The sequence below is a fragment of the Nicotiana sylvestris genome, chromosome 3 (genome assembly GCF_000393655.2).
Source record: "Nicotiana sylvestris chromosome 3, ASM39365v2, whole genome shotgun sequence".
Taxonomy (NCBI): domain Eukaryota; kingdom Viridiplantae; phylum Streptophyta; class Magnoliopsida; order Solanales; family Solanaceae; genus Nicotiana; species Nicotiana sylvestris.
The window spans coordinates 154,812,057-154,835,204 of record NC_091059.1 but is presented as its reverse complement, the minus strand read 5'-3'; the positions used below and the strand labels follow the sequence as shown (position 1 = coordinate 154,835,204).

At 41.1% G+C, this 23,148-nt stretch overlaps 1 protein-coding gene across 1 annotated transcript; it reads left to right on the top strand.

The window, feature by feature from the left end:
* Positions 1–7,221: 7,221 nt before the first annotated feature.
* Positions 7,222–7,557, top strand: LOC138888209 (uncharacterized). Its single transcript, XM_070170029.1, has one exon. The coding sequence runs from the start codon at positions 7,222–7,224 to the stop codon at positions 7,555–7,557; it is 336 nt and encodes a 111-aa protein (XP_070026130.1).
* Positions 7,558–23,148: the final 15,591 nt, after the last annotated feature.

The window sequence follows — 23,148 nt, the reverse complement described above, 5'->3', positions numbered from 1 at the left end:
CAAGAGCATTGGGACTGGTTGGCAAAGGAAAAAGAATACATGGCCACAATAGGCAAGCTGAAACAAGAGGTCATAGATCTTCAGTTTGAAAAAGAAGTTCAGACTGCAGCCAATGAAGGGGATAAAAAGAAATCAGCCCAAGAGAATGACTCCCTTAGAGCTCAAAACCGACAAGTCATAATGGATGCCGACAACCAACGGAGGAGCCAGTCCGATAAAAGGTTGATAGCAGGGTTAAGGAATCAAGTCATTGAAAGCCGAAAAGACTTGGAAAGATCCGAGGCTAGCATAGCAAGAATGCGAGCCAGATGGGCAAAGGGTACAGCAACACAGAAAAAGCACCTATGGCAAGTGAGAAGGGATTATGAAGGGAGCATTGCAATATTAAGAGAAACAAATTCCACTCTCAGAGATCGGGTCTTTAAACAAGCCCGAGATGCTAGAACGGACAGGGAGCGCTGCTATGATTCAATAGCCTGAATGGAAGAACAAATGGAGAGGTTCCAAGATCAGCTCGTTGACAACACTCAAGTATTGGGATTAAAGAATCAACGAATAGAACAGCTGTGTATAGAAAGGGATAGAATCAGAGGCAGGATCGATGAAATTGGGCACTACATCACTACGAAGTGCCTAACATGTGAGGAAATGCCCCGTGATACCCTTTTTGCCTCAGCCATGGGTTATGTCCACCGAATCATGGAGTAATTAAAAGGCTTGCAAAGAGGCCTGGCACCAAAGCCCGCGGAAAGGCTGAACGATGCCTCGCGGGCACCAAAATTCAAGGCTTTAATGTATCCCTAATTCAAGTCTGCACTTGTGTGTTTTTAAGAGTCTGTTGTCTACCCCTCTGTTCTCTTTTCATATCAAACAATGTTAATAGTGTGGAGTCTGTATTTCATTTGTTTTTTTTTCAAATGGTAGCTTGTAATAGCATGTTTTTGGTAATAAAATGCAAAATTGTGTCTTTATGGCAGAACTACGCCCGGTCTGATTCATGCGGGGACATGATACGTAGGCAATCCACATAAGATTCGACCACCACTAAAAGATAAAAAGAAGAGGCAAAGTGAATAAAGAAAGGACATAAGCCGGAATGATGCATGCAGTCGAAGCAAAAACATGTTAGAAACGGTTAAACTGCCTAGGAACATTACATTCCCTAATGTGAAATTGCAATATGTGTTAAACTCTAACGCTAACAAGTTTGTTGTTTATATTAGAGAAAGAGATTTCAAAACAGTTAGCTCGTTAGCACGTTCTGGCAGATTACCATTACCATACAAGATCAAAAAGGCCCATTCCGAAAAGTATGACCGGTTCGGACAAAAGTGTTGAGGAGGAAAAATCGGAGATGCAAATGATGAAAGAGGAAGTAGACAGGTTGAGACAAGATATAGCTGGGATGCACCTAGCCTGGGCTAAGGGACAAACACCACCAATACTTTCCCCTACTCCTACCCTTTCACCAGCTCGGACTCCGGAACACCCGTCCACTGTTCCATCAACGATCTTCCCCATTGCCCAATACTATCAAGGGGAAACTTCCTATAATCCCCAAGCTTCACCACCCAAACAAAATCCTCCTCCACCAGCTGTTCCTGTTTTTGTGGCACCTTCACCCGCCGCATTGCAAAAATCACCCGATGAACCAGTGTTTCAGGTTCACGACAATCAATACTATCCTCCTGAACTCACCTTCAAAGCACCCGAGCCATACACTTACACCCCTCACTTTCAGCTCTCGGTAGAAACTGAGAGGCCAGTTAAGAATTTGGAGCAGGACGAAATGCTTCGTAAAGTGAAAAGCTTGGAGCAATCCTTCAGGAATATGCATGGATTGGGCAGCCAAGTTAGTGTGGCCTATAAAGATCTGTGTCCCTTCCCTGATGTTCAGTTGCCGGCAGGTTTTAAGATGCCAAAGTTTGATCTATATGAGGGGCATGGTGATCCCATGGCGCATCTATGAGGTTTCTGTAGTAAGATGAGAGGGGCAGGTGGAAAGGATGAGCTGCTGATAGCTTATTTCGGTCAAAGTTTAAGCGAGTCCGCATTAGAATGGTACACGAGGCAGGATCCTAGCAGGTGGTATACCTGGTACGATCTAGCACAAGCGTTTGCAGGTCATTTCCAGTATAACCTTGAGATCGTCCTCGACCGTCTCACACTGTTAAAACTTGAGAAAAAGCCTGGAGAGAGCTTCAGGGAATTCGAATTCCGTTGGAGAGAACAAGCAGCAAGAGTCGATCCGCCAATGAGGGAAGGTGAAATGGTGGATTACTTCTTACAAACTTTGGAGCCAACTTACTTTGGTCACCTGGTGACGTCAGTTGGTAAATCTTTCAATAAAGTAGTAAAAATGGGCGGCATGGTTGAAGAGGGACTCAGGTCCAACAAGATAATGAGTTATTCGGCGATCAAGGCCACAACTCAGGCTATCCAAAGCGGCACGGGAGGTGCGCTCGAGAAAAAGAGGAGAGAGGAGGTCGCAACAGTTGAAGCAGGTACTTGGTCCAGATCAAGAGGTATTTCCCCTCGCTACCAACCCAGACCCCATTACCCAAACTATCCACACAACCCATACAACCCTACATAACCCTATTATCCACCGCAAGAGCCACATTTCTCCGTCCATCATGCCCAAACTTACACCCAGCCTCAGGCTCACCCGCAATGGCGTGCGCCGGCTCCCCAACATACATATCCACCTCCACAAAACACATATCCACCTCCACAAAACACATATCCACTACCGAGGGCATACAGGAATCCTTCAGGGCCAAGCTTCCGCGGAAATCAGGCTTTCAGAAACGAAAGGATGCAGAAGCCAAGAACATTCACTCCGTTGGGAGAAACCTATACTACTCTATTTCACAAATTGAGGCAGATAGGCTTATTAAGTCCTATTGAACCCAAATTGCCAAATCCCTTTCCCATAAATCTGGACCACTCAGTAAGTTGTGAATATTGTTTAGGGGCTCCCGGGCATGATACTGAGAAGTGTTGGAAGTTGAAGACTGCCATACAAGATCTTATTGACACAAATAGGATCGAGGTTCAGGCACCAGAAACACCCAACATCAATGAAAACCCGTTACCGGTGCACCATGAGGCCCACATGATCGAACTAGTGCACAAAGGAGGGAAACCTAAAACACCCTCACAAACGGTAATGATGATTCGCGCCAGTCCTAACGAAAAGCCGACCAATGGAAAGGCAGTGGTACAGTCGGGAAAGGTAGATGACAAGCCATTTGTGGTAGTAGGGAAAGGTTCGTATGTTGCTGCGAAGAAGCCAGAGTCAGTCAGGGCAGTGCTGTAGGGAGTCTCAAGCAAACTAGTGTTGGTGGTGAAGGGGGTCCACGTAGAACCAGTTGTTATCAGGACAGTCATGCAGTTGCCGATGACAAGTGAGAAAGCTGTGTCATGGAGCTATAGTCAAGTGACAGTGATGCATAAGGGAAAGGAGGTTGTGGAAGAGGTATACGAGGCTCAGGGGTTAACTCATTCGGGAAGGTGTTTTGTTCCCGTAGAATTGAGAAGGACCAATCCTGTAACAATAAAGAAGCCAGAAACGGAGGAAGAAGCAGAAGAGTTTTTGAAGAAGATGAAGGCCCAGGACTACTCAATTATAGAGCAGTTGAGAAAGACCCCAGCCCAGATTTCGTTGCTATCCTCATTGATCCATTCAAACAATCATTGTCAGGCCTTAATGAAGATTCTGAACGAAGCCCATGTCCCAGACAAGCTCTCAGTGAACCATTTGGAGAAAAAAGTGCACAAAATCTTTAAAGTAAACCGAGTGACATTTTATGACGATGAATTACCGGTAGAGGGTACAGAACACAACAGGGCACTCTACTTGACGGTAAAATGCGAAGACTCGGTGGTCACTCGAGTACTAATTGATAATGGATCAAGTGCCAATATCTGTCCTTTTGGCCACTCTGAACAAACTAAAGGTTGTTGATGATAGGATCCACAAGAACAGCGTCTGCGTACGAGGTTTTTATGGGGGCAGTACTGACACAGTGGGTGATATTGTACTAGAATTAACCATTGGTCCAGTCGAGTTCACCATGGAATTTCAAGTGATAGATGTGGAGGTGTCGTACAATCTTCTGTTGGGACGACCTTGGATCCACGCAGCCAAAGCAGTGCCTTCTACACTGCATCAGATGGTCAAATTTGAATGGGAAAGGCAAGAGATTGTGGTACACGGGGATGACGGCACACATGCCGTCAGTGATGCTATTGTGCCCTTCATAGAAACAGACAATGACAAAGGCCCATGGGTTTATCAGGTTTTTGACGCAGTCTCAGTAGACAAAATTCCTGAGGGTGGGGGCCTTCCACTTCCTAGAATCACAGCTGCAACCTTCATGATAGCCTCAGAGATGTTGAACAGCGGGTTTGTACCAGGAAAAGGTCTGGGGATCGATCTGCAGGGAATGGTCCAGCCAGTTTCTTTGCCCAAGAACCTGGATACTTTTGGGCTGGGATTCAAGCCCACCGTAGCGGATGTAAAGCGGGCCCGCAAGTTGAAGAAAAGAGTCTGGGTCTTTCCTAAGCCAATCCCATGCCTGTCCAGATCATTTGTCAAAGCAGGGTGCAGAAAGTTGCCAGTCCCGGAAGTTCTTGGACCCTTGATCGGGCCAGATGGAGATTTGAATGAGGGCTTTGAAAGAATGTTCGCAGATGTCAACATGATAGAAGCTGGAGAGGGTTCCAGTAAGGCAGACATACAATTTGTGAGGCCTAGGGCCAATGTCAACAATTGGACAGCTACTCCTCTTCCTACTTGGAGGGAGTCCTGGTAGTTGGCTCTGATTTTCCTTTTTGTTTTCTGGATTATTCCAAGGTTGTAATCCAGATTCCTTTTTATTTCTATTATTGCTCAACAAAGTGTGAAACCTTGTTATCCCATAATTCAATAAAATGAAAAGTTTCTTCTTTATTCTTTATTTTATTTTATTTTTATTTTTAATTCTTGTTTCTTTCTTTTCTTTTTTCCTGAACAATTCTTTTCATACTGGTCTTAACGACATGGCATGCACAACGTATCTTCAACCTAGTCTAAAAGATCAATCTGATTCTGAACTAACTATACAAGAGGTCGATTATGATAATGAATCGGAATACGATGAGGATGAAGCCTTCGAGGAGATAAATAGGAAGTTAAGCCAGTTTGAATAAAAATCCAGGCCCAACTTAAATGACACATAAACCATCAATTTAGGGGATGCTGCCGATATCAGAAAAACTAAAATAAGCATCCACATTGCACCAAATATCAGGGAGGAATTGATCAAAACACTTATTGAGTTCAAAGATATTTTTGCATGGTCATATGATGACATGCCGGGGTTAAGCACGGATTTAGTAGTTCATAAATTACCTACCGACCCGGCATGCCCTCCCGTCAAGCAAAAATTGAGGAAGTTCAAAATGGATATGAGTGTGAAGATTAAAGAAGAAGTAACCAAGCAGCTGCAAGCAAAGGTAACTCGTGTCACTCGATATCCTGATTGGTTGGCTAATGTGGTGCTGGTGCCGAAGAAAGATGGGAAGATCAGGGTGTCTATCGATTACCGCAATTTGAACAGGGAAAGCCCAAAGGACAACTTTCTTTTACCCAACATCCATATCTTGATCGACAATTGTGTCGGACGTGAGATCGGATCTTTTGTAGATTGCTATGCTGGGAATCATCAGATTCAAATGGATGAAGAAGATGCGGAAAAGACAGCATTCATTACGCCATGGGGAACTTATTGCTATCAGGTAATGCCATTTGGTTTGAAAAATGTTGGGGCAACATACATGAGAGCGATGACCACTGTGTTTCATGATATGATCCACAAAGAAATTGAGGTGTACGTGGACGATGTGATCATAAAATCCAAGCATCAGGCAGACCACGTAGCAGACCTAAAGAAGTTTTTTCAAAGACTTCGAAGGTATGATATTAAGCTCAACCCGGCCAAATGTGCATTTGGAGTTCCATCTGGAAAGCTATTGGGATTCATCATCAGTCGGCGAGGTATTGAACTGGACCCGTCAAAGATCAAATCTATCCAAGATTTGCCCCCGCCGAAGAACAAAACAGAAGTAATGAGTCTGTTGGGAAGGTTGAATTACATCAGCAGATTTATTGTTCAACTCACAACGACTTGTGAACCCATCTTTCGGCTACTGAAGAAAGATGCTGCGATAGAATGGACGGCAGAATGTCAGGAGGTATTTGACTAGATCAAAGGATATTTATCAAATCCACCTGTGTTGGTTCCACCTGAGCCGGGGAAACCGTTAATCCTTTATCTAACGGTCTTGGAGAATTCGTTTGGCTGCGTGTTGGGGCAACACGACATTACATGAAGGAAGGAGCAAGCCATCCATTATCTCAGCAAGAATTTTACGGTGTATGAGGTTAAGTACACTCAACTCGAGAAGACATGTTGCGCCCTAACTTGGGTGGCCCAGAAATTGAAGCATTATTTGTCCTTATATACTACTTATCTCATTTCACGCTTGGATCTATTAAAGTATATTTTCCAGAAGCCTATGCCCACAGGGAGGTTGGCGAAATGGCAAATATTACTCACAGAGTTTGACATCGTCTATGTGACGAGGACGGACATGAAAGCCCAAGCACTGGCCGATCACTTGGCTGAGAATCCTGTTGATGAAGAATACGAGCCGTTGAGGACGTATTTTCCTGACGAGGAAGTGATGCATATAGATGAGTTGGAATTACCTGAGGAACCAGGTTGGAAGCTTTTCTTTGATGGAGCCGCAAATGCGAAGGGAGTTGGAATAGGAGCGGTACTTATTTTTGAAATAGGACGTCATTATCCTGTTACGGCTCAGTTGTGTTTCTATTGTACCAACAACATGGCTGAGTATGAGGCATGCATTTTGGGTCTGCGACTAGCTGCAGACATGGATGTCCAGGACGTTTTGGTCTTGGGAGACTTGGACCTCCTGGTGCATCAGATTCAGGGTGAATGGGAAACAGGGGATTTGAAGCTCATACCATATCAACAATGTTTGCACGATCTGCGCAAGCGATTTCGGTCAGTTGAGTTCAGACACATCCCAAGAGTTCATAATGAGGTTGTCGATGCATTCGCCACTTTAGCATCGATGTTGCACCACCCAGACAAAATTCATGTTGACCCGTTGTACATCCAGGTTCGTGATCAACATGCTTATTGCAACATGGTAGAGGAAGAAGTGGACGGCGAGCCATGGTTTTATGACGTCAAGGAGTACCTCAGGATAGGGATATACCCGAAGCAGGCCACCGGAGATCAAAAAAGAGCCATTCGGCGATTGTCAAGTGGATTCTTCCTAAGTGGAGGAGTGTTGTACAAAAGAACCCCAGATTTGGGATTGCTGAGATGTATAGACGCCAGTCAAGCCATGACAGTTATGAAAGAGGTACATGCTGGAGTTTGTGGGCCACATATGAGCGAATATGTATTGGCAAAGAAGATTCTTCGAGCAGGATACTATTGGCTCACTATGGAGCGTGATTGTATCAATTTTGTGTGAAAATTCCATCAGTGTCAGATACACGGAGATTTGATTCATTCTCCGCCGACAAAATTGCATACAATGTCAACACCATGGCCATTTGTTGTCTGGGGCATGGATGTCATTGGACCTATTGAGCCGGCCGCTACCAATGGTCATAGGTTCATTTTGGTGACCATCGACTATTTCACTAAGTGGGTTGAAGCTAAAACTTTAAAGTCGGTAACCAAGAAGGCAGTGGTGGATTTTGTTCACTCCCATATCATCTGTAGATTTGGAATCCCAAAAGTGATCATCACGGATAATGGTGCTAATCTTAACAGCAATTTGATGAAAGAGGTATGTCAACAGTTTAAGATTACACACCGTAATTCCACACCATAACGTCCCAAGGCGAATGGAGTAGTTGAGGCAGCCAACAAGAACATCAAGAAGATACTGAGGAAGATGGTAGAAGGATCCAGACAATGGCATGAAAAATTACCATTTTCATTGTTGGGTTATCGCACCACTGTACGAACTTCAGTAGGTGCAACCCCTTATTTGTTGGTATATGGAACTGAAGCAGTAATACCGGCAGAAGTTGAAATTCCATCCCTTCGGATTGTCGCTGAGGCTGAGATTGATGATGACGAGTGGGTCAAAGCTCGGTTGGAGCAGTTGAACCTAATTGATGAAAAGAGATTGGCAGATGTGTGTCATGGCCAATTATATCAAAAAAGAATGGCGAGGGCCTACAACAAGAAGGTGTGCCCCAGAAAATTTGAGGTGGGGCAGCAGGTGTTGAAACGAATCCTACCACATCAGGCCGAAGCAAAAGGCAAGTTCGCCCCGAATTGGCAAGGACCATTCATTATAACCCGAGTGTTGTCCAATGGCGCTTTATGTTTAACAGATATCGACGGGAAATACGTAGACATGGCTATCAATTCTGACGCAGTTAAGAGATATTATGTATGATTTCTTTTGATTGTAATTGTTGTTTGTTTGTGGTTGGCATTTATCGGAGAATGAAGTGACGGAGGCAATTCTTTCTTCTATCCAAATACTTTATCCTTTGTTTCCCCTTTTGAGCCTTATTTATTCTTTCATATCCCTCTTTTGGAATCAGTAATTAAAATGAAAGAAAAAGAAAAAGAGAAAAATAATGATAATAAAGACAAAAGAAAAAATCACAAGAAAAACAAAGAAATTGGGAACTACGTTTGACCTGATTCCTCAAAGAAGAATACGTAGGCGCCTCACGGTTCGGTCATAGTGTAACAAAAAACAAAAATCCCCAAGCAAGAAAAAACTGGGGCAGAAGTTTGTGTTTATAATTTTGGGAAAGAAAGTTGATTCCAAGAGTTGTAATGTTTTACCCATCAAAATTATTTTGAACCTCTTGTTACCCCTTTTCTCTTTTAACCATACACAAAAACCCATATTGATGTCCAAAAAAGACCTCCCGATCAGTATCTGAGAAGTGCCAAGTCATTGCAAATGGAAGTCGGGAATAACACTTTGATCCCCAGCAACGAAGAAGATCATAAGCTGGAAATGAATTGATAGCCGAAAGAATCCCCAACAGAGAGAGTCATATCGGTAACAGTCTGATCCCCAGCTGAAAAATAAAATAAAATGAGAGAGTCTTATCGGTGAAAACCTTCACAGGCACTGTAAGGCGATGGGATTTGAGAGAAATGAGAGAGTCTTATTAGTGAAAACCCCTCGAAGGGCACTATGAGGCGACAAGACAAGATTGGCGGAAAGGATCCGCATTTGGCAAATAGTTGAATGCCTGTTTATCCCCAGCAAAATGAGGCCATCCGAAAGATTGATTGATACGAATATACTGGGTTGATCAATCCGAATGCACAACATGATCGTTGGGATCGGTTATATCTCAGATAAGTTCTTTTATTTCTTTTTCCCCAGCATTTGTTCAGAAAGATTTCTTCTTTTTATATTTTTTGAAATCATCACTTTTTCATTTCTTGGTTTAAAGACTTTACCTCCTCAGCAGTTTGTTTTTGAAAAGGATTTTCAGAGCTTACTACCAGTAGCCAAAATAATGCAAAGCAAAATGCGAATAGGACAGGCCAAAGATAAGGCGACAAAGCAAAAAGAAGTTTGTCGCAAGGCCAAATGACGAATGGGGCCAGATCCCAAGAAGACCAAATTTCCAAGGGGAAGTTGGAGAAAGACAGAAAGAAAAAAAAACAACAATTAGGGATCAAAATCCAAGAGGATCCCTAGCAGATTTACGAGATACAGGAACAACTCCGACAGGTTCTCGACCAAGTTCCGCAATGGTCGGACAACACAGAGCGGGGAAGGAAGAGAAAAGAAAAACCATCCCCAGCAGGAGTATCATCCTCAGCAAATAATATCATCCCCAGCAAGTTTTATAGCAAAGCAGGGAAAAGAAAAGGGAAAAAACCATCCCCAGCATAAGTGGCACGACCACTCGCCCCGTTTTAAACTAACAAATTTTCCTTTGATTTAAAGCAGGGAAAGGAAATATTATTGACAGCAGGAAGACAGGGTTACAAAAAAGATTAAACCGGGGCAGAAAATTTTCTCTCATTACGAAAATTTTCTTGAAATCAGATAGACATTTGGGAAAGAGAGAAGATAAAACAAGTTTTGAAGAAAGTAAAATCCCCAACAGTATACGAGAGGGGAAATACAAGTTTTAAAAGAAAAGCAATCTTTGAAGAAGCAAGATAACCCAAAGTTTAAAAAAAATAAAAAAAATAATGGTCTTTGAATCAATATCATCCCCACCATTGTTAAAAGGAGGAAGATAATTCCCCAACAGTGTTATTCCCGGCAGGTTTCAGAGGAATAAAACACAAGTTTTAAAGGAAGCAGTTGAAGAAGTCAGGAGCCCGCCTGTAGAACGGAGGTTGTTAAATTGTTAAATTGGAGTCAGGAGCCCGCCTGGAGAATGGAGGTGTTATTTTTCGAAATAGTTATTGAAGTCAGGAGCCCGTCTAGAGAACTGAGGTGTTATTTTTAAGAAGTTGTTGAAGTCAGGAGCCCGCCTGGAGAATAGAGGCTGAATTATTTTAAGAAGTTATTGAAGTCAGGAGCCCACCTGGAGAACGGAGGTTGTTTATTTTAAAAGGTTGAAGAAGTCAGAAGCCCGCTTGTAGAACGGAGGTTGTTATGTTCTAAGTTGGAGAGGTCAGGAGCCCGCCTGTAGAACGGAGGTTGTTAAATTTTAAGTTGGAGTCAGGAGCCCGCCTGTAGAACGGAGGTTGTTTATTTTAAGTTAGAGGAGTCAGGAGCCCACCTGTAGAACGGAGGTTGTTATATTTAAAAGAGTCAGGAGCCCACCTGGAGAATGGAGGCTGAATTATTTTAAGAAGTTATTGAATTCAGGAGCCCGCCTGGAGAACTGAGGTGTTATTTTTAAGAAGTTGTTGAAGTCAGGAGCCCGCCTGGAGAATGGAGGCTGAATTATTTTTCAAGAAGTTGTTGAGGTCAGGAGCCCGCCTGTAGAATGGAGGTTGTTAAATTGTTAAATTGGAGTCAGGAGCCCGCCTGTGGAATGGAGGTTGTTTATTTTAAGTTGGAGAAGTCAGGAGCCCGCCTGTAGAATGGAGGTTGCTAAATTTTAATAGAGAAGTCAGGAGCCCGCCTGGAGAATGGAGGTATTACATTTAAAAGTTGGAAAAGTCAGGAGCCTGCCTGGAGAATGAGGGTGTTACATTTAAAAGGTTGAAGAAGTCAGGAGCCCGCCTGGAGAATGGAGGTGTTATTTTTAAGTTGTTATAGAAGTCAGGAGCCCGCCTGGAGAATGGAGGCCGAATTTTTTACAAAGTTGTTGAAGTCAGGAGCCCGCCTGGAGAATGGAGGTTATGTCATATTTCAAAAGTCAAGTTGGTGTCAGGAGCGTCCCCGCCTGCAGAATAGAGGAATACATTTCAAGATCAAATCAGAAGTCAGTAATGAGGAGGGTTACAACAAAAATCCCCAGCATAACAAGCTCCAATGTAGGAAGTAGTGTCCCCAGCAGATGGAGCGGAATGATAAAACTTGTGTTCAGAAAGGCAAAAGGCCAGTGTCATCCCCAGCAGTTTTCGAAAGAAAAGCACCAGAGGAAACACAAGCCGGCAATAAAGTAAGGCAACTAGAGCAAATGGAAGATAGATAAGATTTTGTAATTCCTAGTTTAGTCTAACTTCTGGTTTCTTCTGGCACGGTGTAATAAGGATATCGGTAAGCAGTAGCAACAGCATGCAGCAGCAGTAACAACAAAATTGTAGTTCCATGGTAGTCTCAGCTACCAAAACTTCCTGAACTACATTAACCTGATTCCCTTCTAGCCAGGGATATGTAGGAAACCTTTGAAGCAAAGGTTTGGTTAAATCTTTTTTCAAAAAATGCTTCACACGAAGTATTCCAACGGGCAAAAAATCGCTCGTATCCGCTCACTTTATCTTTGCACAAAAACTCTTCGTGTTTTCGGACAAAGAGGGGCAGCTGTGAGCACGTGATTTTTGTTTCACGAAAACTACTCCAAAAGAAATCAAAAAATAAAACAAAATTTTCTTGGTGTACAATTGTTAGGATTTGCATGGCATTTTTGGATAATTATTTGTGTTTTTGTTTGTGAATGTTTATCCTGTTATAATTAATTGAAATAATAAAAAATATGTGGCATGTGCACTTAGGATTTTTATTTCTTACAATTAGGAATTAATTAAACCATAATTTGGTTTTAAAAGAAGGAAAATCACAAAAAATATGTAATTGTTGTAATTTTGTCATTTAAATGTGTCATTGTATGATTTTATTTTTAATTAAATGTTTTAACTTGTGTGTTGTTTGTTATTAAGGGTTAATTAATATTTTTGTAGATCAATTTTGTTTTACAATTTATTTCTAGAGTTGTTGTTAATTGTTAATTAAAAGAAGGAAAAGAAAAGAGTTAAAATAATTAGCTGAGTCGAACTGGGCCAGGCCAAAATCAGACCCAAAATGCAATGTAATGACCCAGTCCATTATGCCTGATCTCTCAGATAGCCTAAACGATGCCGTTTAGGCGTCTTCAATCTGAGCCACTGATCGAATAGATCAAACGGTCCAGTACAACCCTGGCTTGGTTTAAAACGACACTGTTTCAAGTGTTTAATCCGAGCCATCCATTTTATTTGATCCAACGGCCTCAAGGCCTCACCAAGACCCGATCCACTTCACCCCTGGCCAACCCATTCCCCAACTTAAACCGAACGACACCGTTCAGTTAAGTGAGTTGATCCAGGCCGTTGATCGTGCTTGATCCAACGGCCAAGATCAATCCCCCCTCCACTATATAAGTCTACTACCTACCCCAGCCCCCCAAACCAAACACCCCCCCCCTTTTTCTTCCCTGTTCATCGTCTCTCAACTCAGAGACGAACTAGGGCTAACCCTAGCCGCCACCTTACCCCATCGCCTGAAACCCGGCGGTATCAACGCCGCCGGCTACCACCTTAACACCATAAGACCATCTGACCACCCCAGTTCCAAATATGTTACTCGTTTGGTTCGAATCTTCCCCCATCTTCTCGAATCTTCATTTGAAGATTCGAGCCAAACGAAAACCTACACCAACCAACCCCAAATTCATACCAGGCAACCCCCAGACCTCCCTTATACCATAAATAACTTTGGTCCCGTTCGAATCTGCCTAGAAACGTTCGAGCCCCAAATCGAACGTAAGAACCCTAGAAAACGAAAACACAGGCTTCGTCCGAAATTAAGAGGGATTTGGGGTTTCTAACTGACCTTAGTCCAGTATTCTCAGTTGAGAACACTCGATTAAGGTCCGTTTGACCTCAAAAAATCCAAGTCCAAGTTGGTCCCAAGGTCGTCCGTTTCTGATCTTTGTCACTGAGGTATTTTTCCCTTCTTTTGTTCTATTTTTGTGTTTATATTTGTTTATTTGTTTAGTTTAAGTTTCACTGATTTTCAATTTTCGTCGATTGATTCTATCCATCTTCAATGACCTTTCATTTGGTCGAATTCTTTTGTTCATTGATTAAGTATATGTTGTAAACTGTATAATCAATATGTTTAGTTTCGTCGATTAGTTGGTTGTATTACAACTCACTGTTTCTGTCAAATGCTACTCGAATCATATGTGGTTTTTTCTGATTGATTGTCGATAATTGTTGTACATTATGGCATGTATAATCGATTAATCAAGTGTCGTCAATTAATTTGCTTGAAAAATTAGAGAAAACATGATAGTAGTTCCTGGTTGTTTTCCAGTAGGTTTACCATTTCTTTTGTCTTCTGTGTTAAATGTGTAATGAATTGAACCTGTTGTTTTCAGTCTTGTTTATTTTAACCAGATTACTCGTTCAGTTCTTCATAGTTTATCTCATTGCCCTGATTAATACCATTTCGATTTTCTTCTGTTCTTATGCCTTAAATCATTGTGTCTAAATAGGATTGTGAATTTGATATAGCTGTAGTTATTTAGGTGTTTAACCAGAAATTAGTTTCAGGTCTGAACTTACATAGATGTAACTTCAGACTTGTAAAGCTTAGGGTAATGAAGTAATAACAGTGGGGTCTCAGGGGGTAATTTGGGAATTGAAAACAGGGAGAGATGGGTGGTTTGAGTGTTCTGTCCACTAAGTATTAAAATACCTTTTAACTAATGAATTGATTAGTATTAATGGGGAACAAAAGGGAATTGGGGGCTGAAAATAAGGAAAAGTTCTCCTTAGTGGGATTTTTAGTGGAAAATTCAGACTTAGTGGGAAATTTAGTGGAAAATTCTGATTTAGTGGAAAAGGGGGGTCGGGCAGTAAGTTGGAAAGGAAGGGCAGACTTGTATAAAAGGGTGTTGAGGCTGGGGGAAAAAAGGAAGAAAAGTTGGAGAGAGGGAGGAGAGATAATTTTTCCAGAGTAATAAAGTGCATATAGGCTGGATTTTGATTCTAAAAGGTTCAGAAAATAGTTTAAGTGCTAAGGCTGGATTTTTGAGAGAAAAGTCCAGAGAGAGAGATAGAGTGTTAAGGCTGAACTTTTACATTAAGAGTTTCAGGCTGCTTTTCTTTGAGTGTTTGACAAATCAGAAACTATTGTTTCTTGCATCTGTCTGTGTTCTTTTGGTACTGTTGGATTTCAGCTTGGTATTTCCTCGTTTTCTATTGGTTGAGCACTGTTCCATTGGGTTACTGCTTGGTTTTCTGCCTGATTTTTAAATCTGCCACGGGGTGTCTATTACTGGTTATTATTGGCTTCACTGGTTGTTGTTGTGTTGTTGAATCTGCTGTGTTGCTGCTTACACTACTGCTGCTTCTACTGATTTTCCTCTACTTCTTTGCTTTCCAAAAATCAGGTACACAATCGAATGGCTGAACCTTGTAATCTGAGAATTTGAAGCATGAATACAAAAGTGAAGGGTTGAAGTCTTAGGTGTTTGTTTGTGTATAACTGGACATGCCTATTCTATAGTAGTTTAGTTGTAAAACTTATGCCCCCATGTATGCTTTTAGCTAATAAAGACTAATGATGTAGTAGTAATGTTCTGTCATTTCAGTCTATTTTGTTTAAAAGCATGTTCCAAATACACATCAGGCCGTAGGTTGATTACTCAATAGTTAAAACTATTTCAGTTAACAAATTGCTTATCTAAATTCGTAAGAACAGGTTCAATTAGATACTATTGGTTAATTTCAGCATCTAAGTGGTTTAGGATAAAAAATCAGATTTTTCAGGTTCACTCATTCTAGTAGAATGTCACTTTAAATTTGCAGAAATTTGTTAACAAAATGACACCATTTTTTTAGTTTGGCAAATTATGAATATGTGTAGAAACCCTTAACTAGGCCCAATTTGAAGAAGGATGGCTCAGGTCCGGTTTTACCCCTTATACGTTGGACCTGGGCCCATAACTGTCAAACAAACTGCTCTTACTACGTTCATTTTAGATTTAACGAATCATGTTCGAAACTTAACTATAATAACTCGTAAGCATATAAATAAATTAGGTACTTTTCTTCTTTTATTTTAGAGACGGATGGAAATAGAAAAACATAGTTACTATAGGATGATCCTTTAAAATCAAATGAGGCGTGCCTCACTAGAGAAATCACAAGTTGCGGGGCCCTCGATAAAAAGACATAATAAATGGATAGACTTCGGGATCGGCCGCTTAGTGAACTCCATGGTCCTTCCCCAAAAATGACAATATGCTAGTCTCTTTAGGACGCGTCTTTAATAAATTACGTCCTTAAAATACGGGTGTGCATTTATGTAACCCAAATCCAAATCTCAACGGAGTCAAAACGTGTCAATAACCACGGGTACATTGATTGTGACGAGGTTCGAGATACGTTTTCACAACGTTGCAATTCCTTGTTAAAATAACAACAATAATAATAAAAGCGGTAAAAGAGTCATAACTTGCACCAAGTGCATAATTGTTAAAATCAGATAATTAAGCCAAACATGACAGTTGAGCGACCGTGCTAGAACCACGGAACTCGGGAATGCCTAACACCTTCTCCCGGGTTAACAAAATTCCTTATCCGGATTTCTAATACGCAGACTGTAATATAGAGTCATTCTTTTTCCTCGATTTGGGATAAAACCGGTGACTTGGGACACCATAAATCTCCCAAATGGCGACTCTGAAATAAATAAATAAATCTCATTTCGATTGTCCCTTAATTAGAAAAATTCCCCTCTGCGTCCTTTGCGGTGGCGCAGGTGAAAAGGGAGGTATGACAACATGATTCTTTACATAAAAAAAAAGTAAAAATAAAACGAATATACGTACGCGTAATTCGTTTCAAGACAATTCTATAATTACAAATAATCAAGATAAAGTGGGTGATAAAAGTTAAAAATACGCAATAAGTTTAAAATGTATTAAAAGTCAGATTAATAAGCCGAATATGACAGTTGAGCGACCGTGCTAGAACCACGGAACTCGGGAATGCCTAACACCTTCTCCCGGGTTAACAGAATTCCTTATTCGGATTTCTGGTGCGCAGACTGTTAAACAGAGTCATTCTTTTCCTCGATTCGGGATTCAACCGGTGACTTGGGACACCACAAATCTCCCAAGTGGTGACTCTGAACCTTTAAATAAAATCTCGTTTCGATTGTCCTTTAATTGGAAAAACTTCCTTCCGCGTCCCTTAGCAGGGGTGCAGCGGAAAAAGGAGGTGTGACAAACTTCATGTGTTCCCTTGTTTGTCAATCCTTGTCTCTTTCTGCACTAACTTAATGGCTCATGCTATTGAGTTGTACTGTTTGTTTATTGTTTTACTCAACATGCTTAAAATTCTGCCCTCCTTTATTCAAATGTGATCACTATATTTACTTGTTCTTGTTTATGTCCTTCAACTAGCATGTCTATAAAGTACCTAATTCATGACTAATTGTGTGTTTCTGATTTGGGTCCTCTATGTCCTCAATCCCTACTCCCATGTTTGTAATTTCTGAAGCATGTAATTCTCTCTGAACATGTTCTGTGTGTGATGTTGTTGCTCCTACCCCCTTTCCTTTTCAAAAACTGTTTTATTAGGCAATTCCTCTGCTGTTTTACAAACTCACTTCAAACATGTTGTTTCTAAAACTATTTTCCAACTCAACTCCTTTGAGTCTATGTCCAGCACTCTCACATTCACTCTTAGATCATTAGGTTTTGCCTCTCTTGTGTGAGCCTTGCTTTGGGACCCTTGAGCTCCCTCTGAACCTGGACACATAAGAGTTGGTCCTTCCACATTGCACCTATTCTTGGTTATGCAATCTGGGTGTGAGCACTGCCCGGGATCCCTTGAGGTCCTTAGGAAACTCTGACACACCCAGATATGAGAAAGGCTTTGGAACAATATTGGCTTTTGAGGTGGTTTATCACATAATTCAGAGAAGAAGTCAGGATCATGCTTCCTATGATTGTAACTTCTTATTTTTGCATTTTTCTTATGTAATTCAATCACATGATTTGTAATAATTTGTAAACAATATTGGGGTGGTTAGTGAAAAGGGATGGGGAAATATGCATGCTATAGTTAAAGGGTAGAAAACATGTTATTCGGTTTATATTCCAAGTTGTGCAATAGAAATCATGTTTAGGACTCATACAATGCATTAGAAATCATGTTCTTAGGATTCATGTTTCCTGCTTCCGCATCTCATCCATGTTTCATGTCCAACACTTAGAAATCCTGCCTTTAAGACGAATAAAAAAATTGTTACTCATGAAGTTGTTTCTTAATAATTCTGCAACTCTTTCGTATATCTAGAAATCATGCCTAAGGAACTCTGTCATCTGCATGTGCATATTAGATATCATGTTCTAGGATCCTGTATGCATTTTGTTTAAAACGCCTAGTTAATTACTGATTCATGAAAAAGGTAGTAAGGTAATAGTTTTCACATTGTGAAGTTTCTGAATAACTGGTAATAATCTATGCCACTATAACAACATGTCTTAGGTAATAATAAGCTCCAAATTGTCTTAGCAATTCTGAATAACTACTGAATACTGCTTACGCCTAGGCAAGCCTTAGGTAATTACTCAAATAAAACTGGAATTGCCTTTGTTTAATTATCTACTGTCACAACCAGCAGGTAGGCCTGATTTGGACTCCTTTTATGAGTCATGCGATAAATCTGGTTCTGACTTAAACACTCTGCTTTAGGATTTTAAATTCAGACCTTAATTGTGTATAAGTCGTGCTGCTTATGTGCACTATTTGCGGAGGTATAACTAAGCCTTCTATTTGCTTATATGTTTTCCCCTAATTGCAATCTTACATGTTTTGTATGTCGCTTTAGCATTTTTACCTTTAAACCCGAGGGTCTGCCTAGAACCTCCTTCTTATAGGAATAGGAGTCCTAAAATTCCTTCGGTACTGATAGGAAGGGACGGGTAACAACATGCAATAGTGGTCGAGACCAACCCTCGCTTTAATTACCTTCACAGGGTGGGAAGGGTAGATATAGATATGATGATCGGTATGCTAATACCACGTGTATCCCTCTTCTGAGGAGTGTCATACTGGGTATTGCATTGATGTTATCTATATTACAAACAAACCTAGGACCCCTTTACATTCATAAGTATGCTTAGATTATAACTCTTTTTCAAAACCATGCTTTTATTAATTGTTTTCAAACACATGTGTATTTAAATCCCCTATTATTTGATCCCTACTTGTTTGTTTTCTAATTGCACAAATTCACAAAATTGTTTGGCCGGGAACCACACTAGTGGATCTTGAGGGGTGCCTAACACCTTCCCCTTAGGATAATTTCAAGCCCTTACCCTATCTCTGGTTATCAAAATGTAGTTGTAGATATACTATGTAGGTACCCTAACACACCTTAAAAATCATTAGGTGGCGACTCTTCAAAAACAAAATACCTAATTCCCAAAAGGAAATGAGTCATTACACCACATGAATGTCGAAATCTGGACCCCTTTTCGTAGAGGGAAAAAGGGGGCGTGACAGCATGGAGACTCTCCTAGGGATTTTAGGCTTTTACCATTTCAGATTGTTCTTGTGAATTTATACCTCCCTATGTGCAATTACCTGTTTAATTTCTTTAAGCATTCAATTTCTTCTTCAAAAGCAAAACTGACATATCTTTCTTGTTTCCTTCCTTTATAACTGCTTTAGATTATAAAACTACTGTATTTATCACTTTTTTAACGTGCAAATACATGTCAACATGCTTTTAATTATTGCATAATCATTCTCAACATCATACTCCACTCGTGCCAAACAAATACTATTGCAACGCTTGATGAGTGGTTGCACCCTTCCTATATCATTACCCCTTAAATTCGGAAAGGCATATTTGCGGTAAAACTAGTCGATCAGCGGTGCAATCGACAGTTCCATGTCTTCCCCCTTGAGTTGTTCGCTCAAGGGTACCAGTCTAAAACCCCATAGAAACCTTACTCTGTTTAAAATTGTGCATGCATCATGGTTAAACCAAGTCGGATTAGTTATGTTGTCCACGTAATGATCCTTTAAGATAGCCTTGTCCAAAAGTCCATTGGGTTTCCCTAAAACCCAAACAGACATCATCACATTCTATGCATTTATTTAGAGAACGAAATGCTTCATGTTAATTGTTGATGTATAAATAGTCAAGTCCGAAGGGGGGTAGGGTCTAACCCTTTTGTTTTGCAGAAAAAGAGGTCCCCAGTTTCGGTATGGTTAGCACGCCCCCACTCTTGCTAGACTAGAGGAGGAGTCTTCCATAAAATGGACAAATCAATGAGTGGAAAGAGAGGGCTGCCAAAGCTAGCGAAAAGTTGGAATATCTAGAATACAGTCTGCTGGAATTGGAAGGAAAAGTGAGGAAGAGAGTCACCGACTGCCAGAACGCTGAAGGAAATGAAGGAGAACACCTAGCAAAGGCATTTTTACTGGTGAACCTACGCGAGCTGGAGGATTTAATCAACGAGATCATCCAACCTGAGGAAGGTCCTTCTGGGACCAAGTAGATAGGAATTAACTTTTCCGCTTTATGAATGTAATAAGGCCAATGACCATTAGTGACTTTTATTTCCTTGCTTATTTAGTGTCATTTTGAGATCCGTCTATTTCTATCAATAAAATGAGGCATTTAGCATTCTAAGTTCTCCAAATCAATTTGTCGTTAGGCCTATCTCGGGCACAAAGAGGTTCCCAAATTAGGACACACTTTACATTATCGCACTATGTGTTTAAATATTGTAATACTTTTTATAATCCTCACTAACTTGATTACCTTTTGTTTTTATCTTTGTTTTAATTATTCCCCTCCCCAAATGTTAGTTCGTGTACTCTGACATCATCATCTTATTTCACAAGATCTAAGGGGCCTCCACCCACTCCTCCTCTTAGTCCTATCAAAGGCAAGAACAAAGGCGAAATGGAAGATTTAAACAACATCAGGAAGGAGAACGCAGCTGAACGGGTTGAGTCCACTGATAGCCAGGGTATTCGGGTTCCAAACGAGAATGTGTCACAACTTGAACAGAAGTTGTTGAAATTTCAGGAAGAGCTCGATCAGGTTTGGAATCTAGCAAGCCTGTCATTTTCCCTCAGCACCCCAGATATCAACTTTCCCAATGCTCAAAACCCTACACATCCTCAAAATATCCCAAACAGCAGAATCATCCCGCTCATCACCATCACGCTGCTCCACCAAAGAACCAATGTAACACCTGCCATAGCCCAAACAACACTCCACTACTCATCCCAGAACCTTAGAACTACACAAATGACCATTTCCACACACCAGACCACCATAACACTCTTATCTACGTGGGATATGAATACACCTAGGAAGAATTCAATAGCTGGTCGCCACCATAGCGTGGTCCTTACTATCCACTAAAGCAGCCGATACCACATCTGGAGCAGACCTTTCAACAAGCCGATATTATTTATGGGTCAGATGAAGAAGAAGCACTTGCAGCAGTGAAGAACTTGTTTCTAGAGGACAGTGATATGGACTGTTGTGTTATTCTCGAGGAGGAGGGGAGGAAGGCCCTTCCATACAGGCTGTAAGAAGAGGTGCACATCTCAATAATTGGATCATCGGGACAATCAGAGCCCAACGAGCCTCGGGGTAGTAAGGCTAAAACAAGCATCATTCGCTGTCTTTATTTACTAAATGATTTTCTTTTTGCATTTTTCAATTCCCGCAATAAGATCTTCAATGTTCAAAATAGTTATTCAATTTATCAAAAGCATATTTGATTTTTCTTATGATTTAATATGTATTGCTATCTCTCCTTACTTTACCAATACAACATTACTATTACTTATCTTGATGAACCAATGAATTGACATACAATGAGACAACGCAACAAACAGACATTGATTTAGAGGAAGATGACATACCTGATGAGATTGTCAAAAAAGTTGAGAACTTTGAGAACAGACCTACGTCCAACCTGGACGAGACCAAAATTGTCAACCTGGGAATGCAAAAAATGTCAAGGAAACACGAATCAGCATTCACCTATCGCCATTAGAAAAGAAAGAATACATAAAATTTCTAAAAGAATATGTGTACATATTCGCCTAGTCATATGATGACATGATTGGTCTGAGTACGTCTATTGTGGCTCACAAACTACCAACTGATCCAATGTGTTTGCCGGTAAAGCAAAAGCTCAGAAAGTTCAAGCCTGATATGAGTTTGAAAATCAAGGAAGAAGTCAACAAGTAGATCAAAGCTAAGGTTCTCAAGGTAGTTGAATACCCGACATGGTTAGCCAACATTGTGCCAGTGCCGAAGAAGGATGGGAAGGTTAGAGTTTGTGTCGACTACTGGGATCTCAACCAGGCCAGTCCAAAGGACGACTTCCCTTTGCCAAATATACACATCCTGATTAACAATTGCGCCAAGCATGAGCTACAGTCATTCGTGGATTGCTTCGCTGGTTATCATCAGATCTGGATGGATGAGGAAGATGCTGAGAAAACAGCTTTTCATTACGTTGTGGGGTTACAAGATGATGCCATTCGGCCTGAAGAATGCAGGGTCCACCTACATGAGGGTCATGACTACCATTTTCCATGATATGATACACAAGGAGATAGAGGTATATGTAGATGATTTTATTATCAAATCCAAGAAGACCACCGACCACATGGAAGATCTGAGGAAGTTCTTCAATAGATTGCGGAGATACAACCTGAAACTAAACCCCGCAAAGTGTGCATTTGGGGTTCTTGCTGAGAAATTGCTTGGGTTTATTGTATGCTGACAAGGAATAGAACTAGATATATCGAAAGTCAAAGCCATTCAAGAACTACCACCGCCAAAGAGCAAGAAGGATGTAATGAGTTTCCTGGGAAGGTTCAGCTACATCAGTCGATTCATAGCACAGTCTACGGTTATCTGTAAGCCGATCTTTAAGATGTTGAAGAAGGACGCCGCTACCAAATGGACTGATGACTGCCAAAGGGCCGTCGACATAATCAAGGAGTACTTGTCAGCACCACCAATCTTAGTCCCGCCCGATCCAGGTAGACACTTATAACTCTACCTTGCAGTGTTAGATGGAGCTTTTGGCTGCGTTCTAGGGCAGCATGATGAAACAGGGAGGAAGGAGCAAGCCATTATTATCTCAGTAAGAAGTTCAACCTGTACGAGGCCTAGTATTCTCTATTGGAACGCACCTGTTGTGCTCTGACTTGGGTAGCTCAGAAGCTGAGACATTACTTCTGTGTATATACTACATATCTCATATCGAGAATGGATCCCTTGAAGTACATCTTTCAGAAGCCTATGCCCACTGGCAAGCTAGCCAAGTGGCAAATCCTATTGAGTGAGTTCGACATTGTTTACGTAACTCAGAAAGTGATCAAGGGACAGACACTAGCAGACCACCTTGCCGAGAATCCCGTAGATGGAGGATACGAACCCCTGAAAATGTATTTTCCTGATGAAGAGGTATCATTCATAGGAGAAGACATTGCAGAATCCTATGACAATTGTAGAATGTTCTTCGATGGAGCAGCAAACTTCAAAGAAGTTGGCATAGGAGCAGTCCTAGTATGAGAAACCGTTCAGCATTATCCGATGTTTGCCAAACTCAGGTTCCCCTACACCAACAATATGGCCGAGTACGAAGCCTGCATCTTAGGACTCAAA